This window comes from Harpia harpyja, chromosome 1 (genome assembly GCF_026419915.1).
Source record: "Harpia harpyja isolate bHarHar1 chromosome 1, bHarHar1 primary haplotype, whole genome shotgun sequence".
NCBI classification, from domain to species: Eukaryota; Metazoa; Chordata; class Aves; order Accipitriformes; family Accipitridae; genus Harpia; species Harpia harpyja.
The window spans coordinates 75,213,663-75,231,546 of NC_068940.1; the positions used below are offsets into that span (position 1 = coordinate 75,213,663).

The 17,884-nt window shown below is 40.6% G+C and overlaps 1 protein-coding gene and 1 long non-coding RNA gene across 17 annotated transcripts in view; one reads left to right on the forward strand and one right to left on the reverse strand.

Annotated features, from left to right (window-relative positions):
• HDAC9 (histone deacetylase 9) overlaps positions 1 to 17,884 on the reverse strand; it is a 498,787-nt gene that overhangs the window by 272,431 nt on the left and 208,472 nt on the right. For 3 of the 16 annotated variants that reach the window (XM_052800618.1, XM_052800610.1, XM_052800573.1), the window contains exons 1-2: positions 14,559 to 15,052; positions 14,022 to 14,084 (exon numbers count right to left, since the gene is read on the reverse strand). The exons of 1 other annotated variant lie outside the window; for it this stretch is intronic. In XM_052800618.1, the coding sequence (XP_052656578.1) occupies positions 14,022 to 14,084; positions 14,559 to 14,673 (178 nt within the window). In that variant the 5' untranslated portion in view covers positions 14,674 to 15,052. Of the gene's footprint in view, positions 1 to 14,021; positions 14,085 to 14,214; positions 15,057 to 15,096; positions 15,205 to 17,884 lie in introns of those variants that run through there. 12 more of the 16 variants (XR_008237086.1, XR_008237087.1, XM_052800591.1 and 9 more) reach the window with 10 other exon arrangements.
• Positions 5,564 to 6,703, forward strand: LOC128147771 (uncharacterized). The gene is made up of 3 exons (XR_008237104.1): positions 5,564 to 5,678; positions 5,777 to 5,922; positions 6,312 to 6,703. It is a non-coding gene; the product is annotated as an uncharacterized LOC128147771 (long non-coding RNA).

The following is a 17,884-nucleotide window of genomic DNA, read 5'->3' on the forward strand; positions in this document are numbered from 1 at the left end:
TGCCTAATGGATTACATGCCCTTTCTCCCCCCTTTTCCTTCTGTCATGGCCATACCAGGGTTCACTTTGAAGCAGGTCAGCACCCAACCAACATAAGTAATTTCATTCTAGTGAAGTCAGCAGTACCCAGCAAATGGCCGGTGTTCTGACATCACCATGTACAATTAACACAAGCTATTTTGCTTACTAGCAACCTAAGGTTGTGGTGTTCAAAAGCCACCATCTCATCTAGGGACTGATGAGAATGGAGGACTTCTTCCTTCTCACCAGAACAAATAATAGCAGGAGGCTCCACCACTTTGATTAAAATAATATGACTTCATAATCCCACTACTAAATGTGGTTATAATTGACTAACAATGTTATTTTTTACCCATAATCTGGTTAAAGATGCACAATAATCTTGGAAGGAATGTTGTATCTATGTAGTCTTCATGGGAAATTAATGCATACCATGAAATGTGGGCATTATAAAATATAACAGGTAAGAAAATAAAAAAAATGTTTGCGTCACTAAGTCTAGCCCCATGAATTTTGTGACATGACTCCATCTACAAGTAATTTTAATATGTAGCCAAACAGCTGTAGTTAGTGCTTTAGGTACTGCTTCAGCCTCCTACCTTAGTTATTTATGTGTCTGCTCTCCACAGCTCTTACTACTAGAAAAAAGTTCTAACATCTAACCTAAACTTTTCTTTTCTTTGCTTCAGGCTATTATTCCATGCTTCACCATCTTTTGAGAACAAATAATTCCCTTCCTTCATTTATATTGTTACCTTGAAGTTATTTATAGCCTGTGCCCATGTCCCTCGAGCTCTCTCTGTTATAGACTATAAATATAGCTCCCTTAATCCCTCTTCATATGTTTTATCCTCTAGTATTTATATCAGATTTGTAATCTTTATATTTTCTTTTCATTTTAAACTCTTTGGACCACAACTACAGACAGTATTGCAAATGAGTGGTAAAGCAAAAATACTTTGTTCATTTTAAATATGATCTGCTTATACTGCTGTAATTGTGAACACACTAGTCAAGGTTGAAATGCATCAACTACTGTAATTGCTTTAATCTCCTGGTATTTTTAAAACAAGTTGTTTCGAATTTAAAGTTTCTAATGTTTTGTCTGAGCTTACAGATTAATCTTACAAAAGATTTAGCAAAAATGATATCAGCCAAACGAAAGCCAGGCATGTAATTTTAAAAGAAGAAAGGGAAAGAGATATTCTTTCCCCATATGTTCTCTCAGAAACTATATCCTCCATTAACAGCCAAAATTGAGCCAATTTTTGTTTAAATTTGACTTGTTTTAATCTCAAAGACATTTAGGGAACAAATGAAGTTTGATGCAAACTGACTTTGTAGGATGCAGTTATGAGCTTTGAATTATAATTGCGTGCATATTTTGAGACACAAAAGTATAACAAATTCTTTCAAAGGGTTAACAAAACGGTGACTAAACAAGGGTCTGGATTTCAGTGGGGCTGTGACACTTGGTACCGGCTGAGGATCTGGTCCACAGACTTATCTGGACTTGCAAAATGTCCTTCACAAGGTGTCTCACTGGAGTTTGTGTCCTGCTCTGGCCTTTATGTGAAGTTACAAGAACTCTACCGCTGATCAGAAACAGTTTTAAAGATAAAAAGCGTAAGGGAAATAAATATTCTTTCTGAATCTAAGAAAAGGTTGATAGTACAGTGAGGCAATAATAATTGCTATTTTAATAGAGGTCTGGAAAGAAGAATAATGGAAAAAAGATTGATTGGGTTAAAACCACAGATGAAACAAATCTCTTCAGGATATTTCATGGAAGGCTCTGAGGAATGCCAGAGGTCCTCATAAAGCTTTGTGATTGGGAAAAAAAAATAGAAGAATTCACTCATTTTTTTTATGTGCATGGTAATTTCTATTGGGAGGAATAAGTGGAATATACCTTACTGCGCTTCATTAACCTTAATATAACCTTAAAACCAGATGGCTGTCATTGCAGACAGCTCAGTGACAACATGTGGTCAATGTACAGCAAGATTCAAACATGAAAACAGGAAGAATAGAAAGCAGGATAAAAGTAAGTTTTCATATTCATCAACGAGGCTTTGTCATCAGGAATATTCCAGTTCGGTTATCCTATCTCAAAGGGAGCCATGTCAGAAACAGGAAAAGGCTAATTGGATTTAAGATGATTAAGAGCTTGGAAAGACTTCCGTAAGTAGAAAGAGTCTGATTTTCATTTGCACTACTACGCTTTTTTTGCACGGAACACATACTATTTATATCCACCTAAGTATCCATCCATCTTCATTGGAAGAGGAAAACCATATTATAAATGAGAATTATTTGCATAACTACGGGCCTTCTGGGGAGTGCAAGTAAGGGTTATATAACAACAAAGTTGATTTAGTGCAGAAATGTAAGATTAATCTATACAGCCTTTCTCTTTTGCAGAAAGCAACTACTGTCTTCCAGGTAGACTTTATAATTGCATTCATAATCATGAAGTTCAAACATCTGAACATGTTATCTAAGGAGAAAGCTGAGTTTTCTTCTCTCTACTGAGGGTTTGGACAACTAGTCAAATACCAAGTCCTGACAGCTGGACACAACATGCTATTTCCTACATAAATGTTACTAACTAATGCTTCTGGTTTTCCATTCTGTCCCACGGGGGACACACTCTGTGGCTGTCCCCAGTTCAGACATACAGAATTTCACAGCAAGGGGGCAGCAATGAAAATCTCTCTCCTTTCAGATCTGGCATCTTCTACTTGGGTGTTATTGTGGAGAGCACAGTCGTTTTGAGGGGTTCTGATCCAAAAAACATCTGCACTTCGTGTCGCCAGGCTCAGCACAGCCCAGTGCCAGCCACAAGAGTCAAACTGTGCTTTCAACTTGAAATTGCACTCAGTAAGAAATGAACAGCAACAACCATGACAACTATATGGTCCTTTTGACCTACGTTTGCTAGCATGTCAGCATCAGAGTTATTTTATGGTTTTGGTTCACACAGGGAAGTATTTGATATGAGTACCTGAGTGGCAACCAGGGAACAGCATCATAGGAAGGAAAATTTTTCTCCCATAACTTGAATTCTACTGATTTCCAGGTTGTCTAGGAAGGATAAAGGCATACTGGACCACTCTTAGGTTAGAAAAATAAAGGATAGGAGGGATTACAGTGGGAGATGCCTGGCAAACAGCTTCTCCACAAAGAAAGATTACAAAAGAGAATGAAGCAGAAATTGAATGCAAGAGCCATGAAGGCTTTCCTGGGGCAGACTATTCACACAGCACCGCACCAGGACTGATACGGTTCAGGGGTGCAGATGGCTACTGCTTCCAGTATGTTCAATTTTGGTGCAGGTTGCTGAAGCCAACACAGATACAATTTTCTACTTAGTATGAAAAAACGTACATTTGTAGGGTATTTTCCTTTCATACTAACAGATGAAATCTGCCCTGTGGATGATGAAAGGTAATTATTGACAGCTTCGTAGGGACAGTATTAGCATAAATTCTACTTCATGGTAAAGTACTATGTAGTTAACTGGAGCTTAACAAGGTGCTAATTGGGTATGAAATTTTAGGCTCTGTCCTTTAAATTTTGAGAGGAGCAAGGGGTGTATTCTCTGGACACGGAAGATTTCCCAGGCAGCAGTTTGACATATATTTGGGGCCACTGTATGCTGTAGCTGAAGTTGAGAGAAATGGTTGTGCCTCCCCTCCCCGCTCGTGGCCCCTCCAACCCCGAGGGTGATGCCCTCCTTCCCCACAAGGCAGCACACACCTGCAGTGTCACAGGGAACCAGGGGGGGAGCACATTTTAACAGGGGTCAGCTCTTCACTCCACCATGTGTCCCAGTGGACGCATGAATACCTGTGTCGGTACAACGATGTGACTGTTCAGTGGAGGAAATGAGAGCAAAGGACCAGGGAGAGGATGGGACCGCTGCTCTTCCTTCCCAGCAACACCAGCTGCCATCTCTACAGACCTCCCTCACTCCTACGTACTGAGGACTTACATCTGTATAACCACATACAGAGTATTCACAGATAACAAAAATAAAAAGTTTAAAAAAAAAAAAGGAGAAAGAGGAAAATGAAGAGAGAAATAGTCCAGATTTCTACATTTACTCATGTCTTTCTGAATCTGCAGGAGAACACTAAAGCCTATTTGGCTGCTAAATGTTTTATAACCTGCCCTGCACCTGGAGCTCCCAGGCACTACCAGGAGAGACCTAGCAATAGTTTTCCTTAGATGGAATAAACAGGTCCTTAAGAATGAGTTCCTGAGGTCTTTGGGAATAAACGTGTGCTGCTGCAGACCTCCAGATATCTGCAGATGAAGAACGGCAGACAGACGGGGAGGTTTACACGATGCGTGTCCACCTCCTGTGGGCTGCTAGGCCTGCAGGAGGAAGAAGATCACTTTGCCTTAGGCACTCATTCAAGCTTACCTGAACTAACTTGTGAAACTCAGAGTTCCTAAAATTTTTGGCAGGTTTTAATACAGCCATACCAAAATGTCCCCAGTGAGGGGGTATGGAGCATGATTGGTGATAAGTCTATGTATATACATATTCTGTAATTGTATATGCATACCAGTGACAAGTATATACACATGACCAGTGACCAGAAACAGGCATTCACTCTTAGACGAGGCTTGAGGATTTTAGCCCAAGGGTAATTTTTTCTAAATATTCCCATTTCTAACCATTTATTTTCTAAACAAAATAGCTGTGTCAGTATTAGCATCCTTAATCATCCATAGCATCACCATTACTTAATTCTGCTGCATTAGCATTCCTTCTTTATTTCTTTGCCTATAGCCCTTTGATGTTGTCATTTGTAATTTTCCTTCTTTCCCCAGTTAAGTTCTCCAGCTGCCCCATTATCACCCTGTATGCATTGGCATGAGAGGAAAAAAAAAAAACCAGAAAATAAGCACAGAGGTCCGAAAACTGCCTACTAGGCCAAGCAGAAAAGGCAAGATAGGGATGGTGCAGATGGCACAGTGATGGGAATTTATGGCAAAGCTCTGGTGAGATTGTTCTGCAGGTTCTCCAGGAAAGCTAAGATACATGGGGGGGGGGGGGGGGGGGAAGGAGGGATTTCGGTACGGTGAGATGCAGCAGAATTTGTAGTGTGCGCATAAACAGACTCAGTGTCCTACACCTCTCCCTCTCCCAAACAAATTACTCATTCTCAGACAAAAACCCCAGAAAAATAGTCTGTAAAATGGCGAAGAAAATCCCTGAATACTTGCTTACTGTGTGATTACAAGAGTAACACAGTCCTGAGTTGTTTTTAACAACTTTTGTTGATTCTAAAATATTCCTACTTCCCCATGTATTCTTCATTATGGCTTTGGAGTGGGTTTTTTGACAGAAACTTCTCTCACTTCAGTTGAAGTTGATTGTTTTCATAACTGTTTTCACCTGTATTTTTCTTCTGTTGGACAGTTAGAACCGTACTTCAAACTCCCCTGGTTTCCACCTCCCACATAGTTCTCTTGTATCTTCAGTGCCTTCCTCACCCTCTCTCACAACAGTATTTTAACACAGGAAGTGCTTGCATAGCTCATCTCTGCACTACTACTCCATTTATAAACTTCTCTCATATTTTCTTCAAACCTCTTTGCCCCCTGCCGGTCCTTCCCTCACACTCCTTGAAGAAACCTAGGTAAGACCTACTATTTCCTATGGAATTCCTTCTATGATAACTATTGCCAATTCTTAAAAGAAACAATAGAGTAAAACTTTATGCTTCTTCTGAAACAGATCCTGTAGGAAAAACAGTGACAGCAGATAAAAGGATGCCAACTTTCTGACGTGTGCGTGGGAATGAGTGGATCTGTCTTTGGAGTCTAGAACAGTTTTGAGCATATGCAAGACTCAGGCTGGTGAGCATGTGCCGGACTCCCAAGGTAAAGTGGTCTCCTGAATTTAGGTCCTACTAGATTTCAGCAGCTGCTGTGCAAGGATTTTTATGACGAGCATTTTGAGGCATCTAAGTAATCTCTATATAGTCTTTTAACAATATGTATCTACATGTAAAAGTAGATATGTTAATATAAAGACTCATACTGATGATTTTCCTTTTGCTATTTCTTACACCATTCTGTGCCTCATACTAATTCCATCACTATTCATGTCAGCATGAGATCCTCAAAAATCTAGGCATTTTATTTTATGTTTCTTGGTGATATTGTAATATCTGTATTCTTTTATGCATTATAAAACTTCAGGGTCAGATTCAAACTAGCGTATCAAAAACTTGAACAGTCCAGGAGTTTTACTTCTTTTGTATCCACAGGAAAAAGACTTCACAAGGCTTAGGAAACACACATGTTCTTCAATAGGGATGTTGATCTAGAGATCAAACAAGTAGATGAAGAGAACTAAGAACTTACTGTCTCTGCAAGAAAAGGAGTTGTGAACAGGTAAATAAAAGACCATCATTAACATTTTACTAAATGTAAACAGGAGTAGCAAACACCAAAAAGAGTGGCTATGTAAGATTGAACGCTAACAGTCTGTTTTCCCTACTCCCTTTCATACTGTTACTGCGCAACACCAACAAGGTGGTGGCCTTGGGCACCAAGAAAGAAAAAGGAAACTTGGATTAAGAACAGAACAATTGGGGGAAATTATTAAATTAACATTAAGCTTCCTCATTATTCCATTCCAGACTTCACTGAAATTGAATAGCTGTGGTTCCTCCCTGTGGCATGCATACCTTCAACCACAGGGATCATGAAAGAGAATAATAGTCTTTAATTGTAAAAACATGATTTATATATTTGGCATTTTCAAAGAATTCATTCCGTTCCTTCTCTTGTCTCCCTTTGATGATACACAGTTTCATTACTAGAAGGAACGTGTTATCATTAGAATAAAGCATCCTGCATTTCAAGCACATTCATCCACAAAGGGCTTGAATTCTTGGAGCTCTTGTTGTGTTTGTATACTCCACAAGCTGGAAGGAGTTTACAACCAGGAGACTCAAAACAAAAAAAGCAGATGTGTTGGCTATGCTCAGATTATGCTAAATGCCAAAGTACCTTTACAGTCATGCACAGAACTGCCAGCCTGACAAAAAGAAACGAGCTGCTTATTATATAATGGGAGTTAAACCAGCACCGTATCATTCAACCATGCAAAGGCTTCCACCGATTTTGCAAGCCTTTTTACACCAGTAACATTCTGAAGTAGAACAAATCAGGTGCCCCCTGATTACACCCTGAATGTGCACAATGACAGAAACACGCCATTTATTTAGAGGAGAAAGGTAAAAAAGGAAAGATGGAGTTCATTAGAAAATTAAAATCCATTAACATTTCACTATTTTATAAATTGCCAGCTTCCTGAGCAACAACGACAGTCAGAAGCTGCACCGACACCCCAGCTGAAGATCTGCCACTTCACTATTTTTGCTGCTCTTTACTAAACTGTCACTAAAAGCTTGCTCCTAGTTAAACACATGCAAGCACAAAGATCCCAGTGAACTTCCCTAGGAGAGAACATGCCTCACTGTGTTTTTGAATGACAACTCTGCTTTAGGATTCAAGTTTTTCCAGTGAGCAGAAATGTTTGTGAAGCAGCCATAAAGAATGGTTTCCTAAAAACGTGTCAGTTTGCTGAAGCTTCCTGTTATGTCTGTGAAAAGCACCTAGAAGGCTAATTGAACAGCAGACATCACTTTTATGTAACAAAACTAGAGGGGTCCATTTTGGAGGAGCTGTGTGCATATGTAACATGTTCACACTGAACACGGAGCTTAACGGTGCCAGCCCCTAAAAATAGCACCTGGATATCCTTGTTCTCAGTAACCACAACCCCATCTTCTCCGTTGTTCAGTACATCGATCTGGCACCCCTCTCCCTCCTCCAGAAGAGACAGGAGCGGTGGTACCCTGAGGTACCTCGTTTTAATAGAAGTGGGGGAGATAAAGAGGATGTTTGCATCTGCTGCAAGCACACATTTTAAACAATATCCCTGCCCCTCAGCAGGCAGTTATCATGTTGTTTTGGCAGCAGGAAGGAATCTGTGGTTTTTCTTGAATGTTGCTCTTCTTTATTTAAACTACCAGAAATAAAGCAAAAATGACAGAATGCTCTGTCTATAAATAATCATTCCGGTGTACAGTTATATTAGGAGGTAACTCAGATGGCATGATAACGCCTAACAGGCTAATCTTAGACCTGTAATGCCATAAGATGAAAATAACTAGGCTAAGAATAACTGACCCAGAGGAGTCAGCCTGTTAAAGAGATCCACAGAACTGGGCATTTTAGATTTTCATGTGTTTAACAATAATATCTGCCAATTAGTTTCTCTACAATATTTTGCATTGTACCCACCATACAAAAAACACACCCACGACAGTAGTTGGGAAAGGTTAAAATGCAATGACACCTGAAACCTTTCCCATCATCATAGTCCCCATCATACCAAAACCTGAAATTAATGTGTATATACACGTTTGCAGGCTATCTATCTATTCTGCTTTCTCACAGCTTTTGCTTTCCCTGCAAAGACTGTGCAGAAGAAAGGGGCTGGGCAGTCAGTACAGAAACAGAGGTCTGATTAAAGCTCTGGTAGTAGGAAGAGTTACAAGTGTTCCTAATATCCAATGCAAATCCTAATGAACTAAATTGATTCTATACATAGTTTTACAGGAGGGAAGACTATGGCTGAAACTGTGTGCATTTGAGTGCAGTGCAAACCAATAGGTGTTCTAAAGCTTAACAGCTAAAATAATAAACAGCTGAAGTAAAAAGCTCTTTTCCAATAAAGTGATTTAGCTCAACAAACCAAAGAGAAGGGAGCTAGTGTCCTAGTGCCAGTACTGGTGAGCCTCTGTATTAAATGCAGTGTTTAATGGTATCAGGAAAGATGCTCAAAGAGGTTTTGAAATTATGTTCTGCATTCTTTTTTATTTACTTTCCAGCTTTTGCAGCTTGCTATTCTTGTCAATCTTGTAGTTTGAAATTCTTATTCCAGGCTTTTCCCACAACCTATACATGTATCTTCTAATACAAAGTAAGACTGTCAGGTAATCACACGGCTCCAGAAGCTGGGACTTAAATAAAAAGAAAGAAAGAAAAAGCAGTGTTACAGCATTAGAGGGCACATGAAGTTGGCAACATTGGTCTGTACTCAATGTCTTCTCAATAATGCAAAACAAAAAAAGCAGTTTCATTCCATTTTGCCACATTTTTGTTCAACTGAATTCATAACCAATGTCTTGTCCAGCATACATTACTGGGCAGAGCCTCTACTCAAAACCAGTGAGATTTTAACCATGAAAGACCTGCAGGTCTGTGTTGCTTGTCTCTCCTCACTGTATTGTTAAGGCTAAGACCTTACTCTTCCATAACAATTAATTCAAAAACTTCAGCTAGTACTATGAAGCACCAGATTTTTTTTCTACCTAACCTTTACAACAGGCATTGAAAAAGCCTCTCTGGCTGTTATGCAGAACTTCCCTGAACTGAATTTTCACACTCAATTTTTTCATTACTCTGAAGAGAATCACAAAGTAAAAGCTCGGCGTATTCATTCTTGCTCTCTCTGAAGAGTTATTGCCTGAGATACCACATATGCAACATTTTGTATCTGTAAGAAGTTTATGTTACCCAATTCAGATATGCAAATATGACAAGTTTTTCATGAATATCAGAGCAAACCTTTAAATGAATTTGCTTTCTGGAATCTTTCTGCAGGAATGGTTGAGCAGGTGAAAGTTTTGTTTGGCCAGAAAAAAATAGGAGAGCAAATACCAAAGAATTTTCCCTGAAGGCAGTATAAATGCATGTGTACAAACTTGTATACGTGGTCATGCGGCCACATGATAGGTACAACGTATGAGATAAATTTTGTACATCGGGGTTTACAGAAGATAGCCTATGAGGACCTGTCAACCCACGTAAATGATGTGTGTAGCATTGATTCTGTCATTTATATTCAAGTGACACAGCTGGAATTTCCAGTCTGGTGCAGAGAATAAATGCTGCGACTACGTTCTCTTACTACGTATGTGAAATTGCAGGTGTTTTGCAAGCCTGTAGATAGATGAAGTCAATCAAATTAATCATTCTAAATCACTATGTTCCCTCTAGAGTAGTTCTGCTCTATAGATTCCTGACCCTGACAGGTATCATTTTCCGTATTTCACAGAACGGTTAGCTGACCTAAGCAGGATTGCGTAACTTGCTCAGGTCACCTGTCAACTCAGTGAGGAGCCAAGGCTTTAAGCTCAAGATCTCCTTGAACTCTTGATTTTTCAACACAACAGCTTTGGGCAGGAAGCAGAGAATGCCTTATCCAATAAAAGCCAAGATGGAATTTAGGCAGGCCAGTGCAAGGCTGTACATCAAAATATGGCCACTGAAGCAAACGTAGCAAACTTACCCTTTGGAAATACAGCTCAGTATATTAAACCACCATAAGTTAATGAACTCCGCAGTACTTCTTAAAGCTCCACATCTGCAGACACCATGGCTAGGTAGGTTCTTTCTTCTCCTTCACACAAGTGACATCTATTTGAGTAATGTAGCCCTGCATTAGTTATTTATTGACTACATTTTAATGAGCATTCTTGCCATGAACTGTGCTGCACCAAATGCTTTTTTTCAAGGACTTACAGATTATTACTTGTATTGTGGTAAGATAGTAAGGCCAGCTGAATGCTAGGGTCCGCTGTGGAATTGCACAGACATGGAAGTTGAGACTTTTGGGGTAAAATAAAAGCAACAGCATAGTTAAATAGTAATTCCAGCTGAACAAGAGGCTTTAGACTCCAGATCTACTCTTTAAATAGTGAAACTAAAATAATTATATTATCAAATAAGAATACACCAGCATCATTTTCTTAAAAAAAGATGCACAGCACTTACTGCTGCATTTTAGAGCAACAGTACCATATGGGAGAATCTAGTTCAGTCTTCTCAAGATAGCTGAAACTGCTCTCTGCAGTAAGGTGTAGGTGTCTGCAAATTACACAGCTTCTTGAGTCAGTGCCGATCTAGATCGCTCCATTCATAATTAGACATTTGATTGGTACCTATCCAGATCATCTCATTCATAGTATGATTTACAAGCAGGGATGGAGACAGACAGGCAAAGCAGTAATTGAGGGAATACCAGAAGAACTGCTTCACATGACAGAAGTATTTCCTATGCCTGCTATTGTCAGAAATTCCTCAGATCATTCGCTTTGTAAATACATATCCATTGGCCATTGAATCTGTCCTCTTTGGGGATGGCTCCAGCCCAGTTTAAAATCAGAGTTGCATAATACATGCCCTTTGCATCTGGAAACTAGCAAATCTAAAAATCCATTGAGTGTTTAAGTTGTGCATGCTTCAAAGAATTCAAGAATATCAAAAGTGCAGTGTGAATGTTCAGGGATCTGTGCTTAAATATGTGCAACTTTTTTACCCGAGCAAAAGACACATACATGTAAGTGAAGATAACTTTAAAGTAAGGACACTGCAATAAGCAAAATTTAAATGATTGATTCTAGTTACTCCAAACACTAGAGCACATCGTCATACCCTGGCTATTTCTTTCTCCCCTATATGCAGCATAGAGGGAGACAATACCTGAAAAGTTACCATGCCTGATCCTGCAAGACCCTGAACTTGAGGGGACTGAAGGTAATTGACCACAGTACCAGGCTTTGTGGTTTCATGTGACATGAATTAAACTGCAGACTATGTACAATGTCAACTACTTGCAGTCTAGTTGTGTATTTTAAAGGCCAACAGAAACACTGAGGAACATTTTTTGTTCTACAGAATATATATTTAAACATCTTTTACCTGGATAATGTTCTTGACAAAGTTGTTTGTTTTGTTTGTTTTTGTTTTTGTTTTTTTTTTAAGTCTAAAAACCCCCTCTATTCTACTTGGTGCTACAGGGGAAATTGTGCATGTTATATGGGCCTAATGTAGTATCAGATAAGAACCCGCTGTTACATGATATTCTTGTCTCCAGTGAAGAAAAGGAGAGCTATAAACTTACAGAAAATTACCTCCCTTTCTTGTATTTCAAATGAGAAAATTGCTATTACTCAGGCAACATTAGTTGGCAGTTACAAGGTAGCATAGTGAGCTAAAAAAACCAGATTTTCACTTGTGTACATCTAACTTCAACTTGACATAGTATTAAAAAAGAAACAACTGGAGGGAGGGGAAGCAGTCAGTCTTATCTCTTTCACCAATACAAAAGCACTGGACACCTGCTGAGCTGCTCAGGAAAACCAGAGAAAAGCAGTAGTTCTTGAGCAAGAGGTTGACACTGTAGATGGCTTTGCAGAACTCTAACACTTTCAGAGAAACTTCTGCTTTTACCCACTGTCTTTGCTAGAGCTTCACTGTTCCTATTTGTAAACAAGCCTTTCACCTGATTTCTGTCCTTGACAAAGGAACTGCAATTGGTGATCAACATCTCTTCTAAGAAGTTAGGGAAATAATAAATTCTTTGAGACATGCAAAAAGAAACAAACCAACCCAGCAGCTTTATAAAGGAATAGAAAAATTGCCCATCTTAAACATTACCAGTTGGAAGTCTCCATTCCCCTTAGGTATTCTCATTATTTTAACGTGCACATAACAGCTTTTCAATCTCTCATTCCCTCCTTCAGTCTATAATCATTATGAGGTAGCCTTGGCTTTCTATATTGAAAAACACTAATCATGAGGTTAAGACATATCTGTCTTTTCTAACAGGAAAGATATTACCATTTGACACAATCTCTCACAATTTATTTTCATATCTGAAACTAGAAGTCTGCTCTAAAATTGTATGTAAGAAACTTAGGTAAACCTTTAAGTTCTTTTTCTATAAAGCAGGAAAGGAAAGGGTTTTTTTAAAAAAACAAACAAACAAGGGCTCAACAGGTATACCAAACCAGGCAATATGTGAAGAGGGCTGTGGTCTACACACATAATTAATCTTAAAAACTGAGAAGCACTGCCAAGTTTTGTAAAAGCAAAAGAAAAAGAAAAAGGGGGGTAAACTAAGACTAAAGTACATGTAAACAATTCACCCTGCATTCTACATATATGTCCTCTATAAAGCCAACATTATGAAAAACAAAGTCAGAAATCTAGGATTAAAAAGGTACAAAACAGATAACATTTTGGCTCAAAAGACAAGAGTTTCAGCCCAATAAAAACAGAACTGGACTTCACAGAGTTTAAGAGAGAATGGGCAAGAGTAACCTGAAATTTTGACTTTCTTAGCCTGTCTAAATTGACACTTTATCTGAATGGCAACAATTCTTCCAACTTAATTCATCCTCAGTACATCATTTGCAGGTTTCAAACACAGCTAGCAAAGAAACTAGAAAATACAAGGGTAGCTTCAAATACATGAGGAAACGTCCAGTGTTCTTTCAGAGCAGCTTTGAAATACCTTCTTTAAAAAAGACATCCAATTTACATCTCAGTGAGTCATTACATATAACTACCATTGCCAGGTTCACAAATATTTTTAAAGTATCAAAATAAGCCATGCATATTAAAGACATGTTAAAGTAACACTGTAATGAAAAGAGAAAGGGATTAGTATTAAACTCCCTTTATATGCAAACTGGAGAAAAGGAAACTCGCAGAAAGACCAAATCCTGTTTACAATAGACATATGACCAGAATTGCCTATGAGGGGCTCTAACTGCATCCTCCTGACAAGGTCTGCCTGAGGAAGCCTCTCTCTGTGAATAAGCCTGTACCACGAGCCCCATTTTGCAACCACGCAACAAAACAAACAAGGAATCCCAAACTAGATTTCAGTTCTGAGCATTTTGCTCTGGCTGGAAAGCAGCAGACTGAAGGAGACAAACTCCCCGCAGAAGCAGCAGCTGCTATCTGACATACTACCATAATTATTTAACAACAACTTACATAAAGCCCACAAAAATAAAGTCACTTCTTTAAAGGAAGGGTGTTTTCTTGTCGTGCTAGGCTGTATTTTCCCAGTCAGCCACTGAAGTCTGAGGTACAGAGCTGTCTCTTACCTGAGCTGATCATACTGTGCATTCTTTGCTGAGCCAAGAGCTGTTCACGTCCAGAAACCCCATCTGAGGAAAAACACGATTCACTCTCGTAAATTGTTTGCAGCATATTCCAACTGGTCTGCACTTCAGCTACACGAGAGATTCATCACTGCACTTGCACAGGGGCGTCAGGCACGACCCTCTGCGGTCCTACCTCCTCCAGCGAGGGTTGTAAGATAATATGCTTCGGCAATTAGCAACGTCTAAGGATTTGCACAAGTATCTATCGGGAGAGGGAAAAAACCCCAAATCCACGCTCGGCAGCCCCCGCCCGCTGGAAGGGAGCCGTGAGCGCGCAGGGGGCTGTGCGCTGCCGAGTTTGAGCAGTTGCGTTCGGGCAGCCAACGGCAGGTGGAAGAAGAAATGAAGAAATATCTCTGCGCTTCGGGCTTTCTGGCAGTGCGGGGAGGGGGGGAAACACAGCCTCTTAAAAACCATCAAACCAAATCAGCCACCTTTCCAGGGACCGGGAGGCCCCGAGGGTTTAGTCTGAATTACCCCAGCCCGGACCAGTGTTGCTGTCCCCACGCCCCTCTCCTCTCCCTGGCCGGCTCTCCCTCGGCCGGGCGGCTGGACGAAGTTGGCGGGAGCAGCAGCGATAACTCATTTGCATTTGAATCGACACCCGCGTGGCCCAGCGGCGGCAGAAATAGAACAATGGCCGGCCTGAGCCAAAAATAGGTCAAGCATGGCCGGGTGATTGGAGCCTGCATTAATGCGTTTAAAAATACCACAGCAAACACAGCTGTCCAGTCTCTGTCTTTCAAACTGCCTGCCGTCCTCCCTCCGCTGCTCGGCCTCGAGCGCGATTAACCCCTTCCCCCTGCCCAGCCCGTTTCGGTGGGAGAAGCCAGGGAGGGAGGAAGGGAAGGCAGGGAGCGGGGCAGAAACGCTCCTCGCCCGCGACTTGCGCCCCTCTCCCTCCTTGCCCTCCCCCAGGGAATATTTTGTGAAAAGCGAGCAAAACGCCACGGCCTCTGTATCAGTCCTAAAATAACGCCGGGAGGTTTTGCTGGCAATGTGGTTTCTGCCTCACCCACGCGCAGCCATCCTGCTGTTCTATTTTTGCTGCCCGTTTCTCTGGCTACGCCGCAGTTGGCTTTGGCGGGGGAGCCGGGCTGCTGCCTGCTCCCTGCAGGACCTGCAGCCGCCTCGGGAGAGGCGATTTCTGAAGCTAATCGGGCTGGGGAGGGGAGCAGAAGGTGGGGGCAGATGTTAATGAGGGACCGGGTTTTGTGCGCGCAGTTATAAGCAGCCTTTCCGTATTTAGCACGCTTGATATAATTCTTATAGTAAGTCACCAGTTGTGGCACAGCATGTTAGACACGCTTACCGACTATGCACTATTCGGTTGACTTGCTAAAATTTGGAGAGGGGCTGAGCAGCTCACACTTATTTTTAGAAGCATTAGGCAATTTGCACGGCGCCTTTCTCAGTTTTACAAGATGATGTGGTTTCAGAAGAACAGCGTTTGACAGCGTATCAGACAAGAGCAGCATGCTCTTCTGCGTCTTGGCAGGTTTCACGCATACTATGTGAAGTTTATTTTTCATAATGATATCTCAAAAGTTGTGTATCTTCTTTGCTGATTAATATACCTACAGTTAGATAAGTTTCATTTCACTGTTACAGATGGTACTTTACTCCTCTGGGTCCTGCTCTGCCTCGTAGCACTTGTTACACAGCCTGTCACTACCTACATACATGATAGAGCGGCCTGACCACTCACCTACCAAAATTACGAGTCCCCTTCCATGTCCCTGCTCTAGGGGAGCAACAATGGCCACAGGGACAGGACTCCTCACTGTAATCAAGAAGCCAATACAGAGGTCACCTCGGAGCTTTCTAGAAATCCACCAAATTCTCAACTATCTCCAGCATTATTTTGCTCCTGAAGACACAAGAAACTGCCCAATACTTGGGGCTCGGTTCTGCCTTTTGGTGAAGGATTGTCTGTCTGCTCTTCAACACAATAGATCGTAGCCAAAGGCAATTTTTTTTTTTTTTTTTTTAAACCTCTCAATTGGTTTACCGAAGAAAAGATTCACACTAACAAAGTACTGTGACACTCCTGTGACGTTTGGATACTTGATGGCACCTAGGAGGTCTGTGGCTCAAGTCTCCTCCATCACCCCAAACATCACCCCAAACCTTTGCTTCCTCCGTGTGCCAAATGACCTGGTCCTGCTGAAGAGTTAGGATTTGTCCCCTGGATAGACAGAGACCGCAGCAGCTCACAACAGGGTTTTCCCTGCAGGATCCTCAAGTTAGCACCTATCGCTGCTCGACACTCCCCTCTCCTTGCCTTCTCTCTTCCCTCTCCCCATTTTTCCCCAGGACCACTCCTCCCAGGGATGCAGCGAAGCTCCGCAGATGGCATACACCCAGCTCTGCCAAGGGGCACGGGCACGGGCAGCACAGCGACAGGTAGGGTGTTACAGTGCAAGACTGGGGATGAGCATCACACATACCATCGTACTATTGACAGCTGACAATTTGGTATCGTGAACATTTTCTCTTGAAAACAAAAATACCCAAATGTTTTGTGGGAAATACGTGGCACTTTCACGGTACACGGCAGAAGACGATTAACACGAATGCAGGGGGGATCACCAGTAGAACAGAAATCTTCTCTAGTGCAGAAAAAGCTTTTTATAGTCAGAAGTAAATAAAAAAGTGGAATTGCTGATGCCCTTGAGCCAACCAGAACATGACCCTGTTTAGTCATTAAGCACCTCAAAATAATCAAGTCTCGTATTACAGGGAAACACTGCAGGAATAAGTTAAAAACAGGTCAGAACATGGAAAGCTGTAGCGTGTGGAATCCTAGTATTAGGTACCCATACGTGCTTATAACTTCTTATATATGCAGCTGCATTTTTAAAGATAGCATTCACAGCTCTAATTGACTTCAAATACTTCAGTAACTAAATAAAAGCAAACTACCTTCAAGAGTAGAAAATGTATATTCAGATATTTAGCTGCAAGCGTTCTTAATTTTGGCATACGTATTTTAAACTGACAGACGCATAAACTATCCTATGTTAGCTAATTCACAGACCATAATAACTACAGCATTGTGCTTTATATTTTAGATGATATATAAAAATTATATCAAAATATTTTACTTATGAAGTCAGTCACCCCAAATGTAGAGCTTTTACAACCTGAATTCTTCTGACTTGCTTCGATGTATTATGGGCCTACTTTGGTACATGCTTAGCTTTAAAACACGTGTGTAAATCCATCCCCTTTCAACATAATATTTAAGCACATGCTCAAATTCTATTGATCGCAATAGAATTTAAGCACATAGTTAAACACTTTGCTGAGTCAGCCCAGCCTTTAACTGAGTGATCACATGAGTTTAAATAGCTCCTTTAGAGTCCCACAGGGGAAGGATAAAGGGTTCATGCCTGAAGAAAATCTGGTTTTTATTTTTAAAGCTATGGATGTTATAAGGTGACATTTTCATACAGGAACATGAGGGGTTTTGTTCTGTTTTTTCAAATGCATTTCCTAAACTTGGAGAACTTTAATGACACTGGAGGTAAGAGTAAACTGTTGAAATGATTTAGTGCTGCAGAGGTAACTCTAAATGCAATCAGGAACTTTATGGAAAACGTAAGGCATGTTAGTAGCACTAAGATCTCATTACAGGGGTTTCACAATGTGTTTCTCTTATTTTCCTTCTGAGTTGTTAAAAACAAATAAATATAAGGAAATTAAATCTGGAAACCACATTACTGCAACATTAAGACTGAGAAATTAAGCACTCAAATTAGAAAGAGCTAAGATTTCTACTGCATTATTAACTCTGCAAC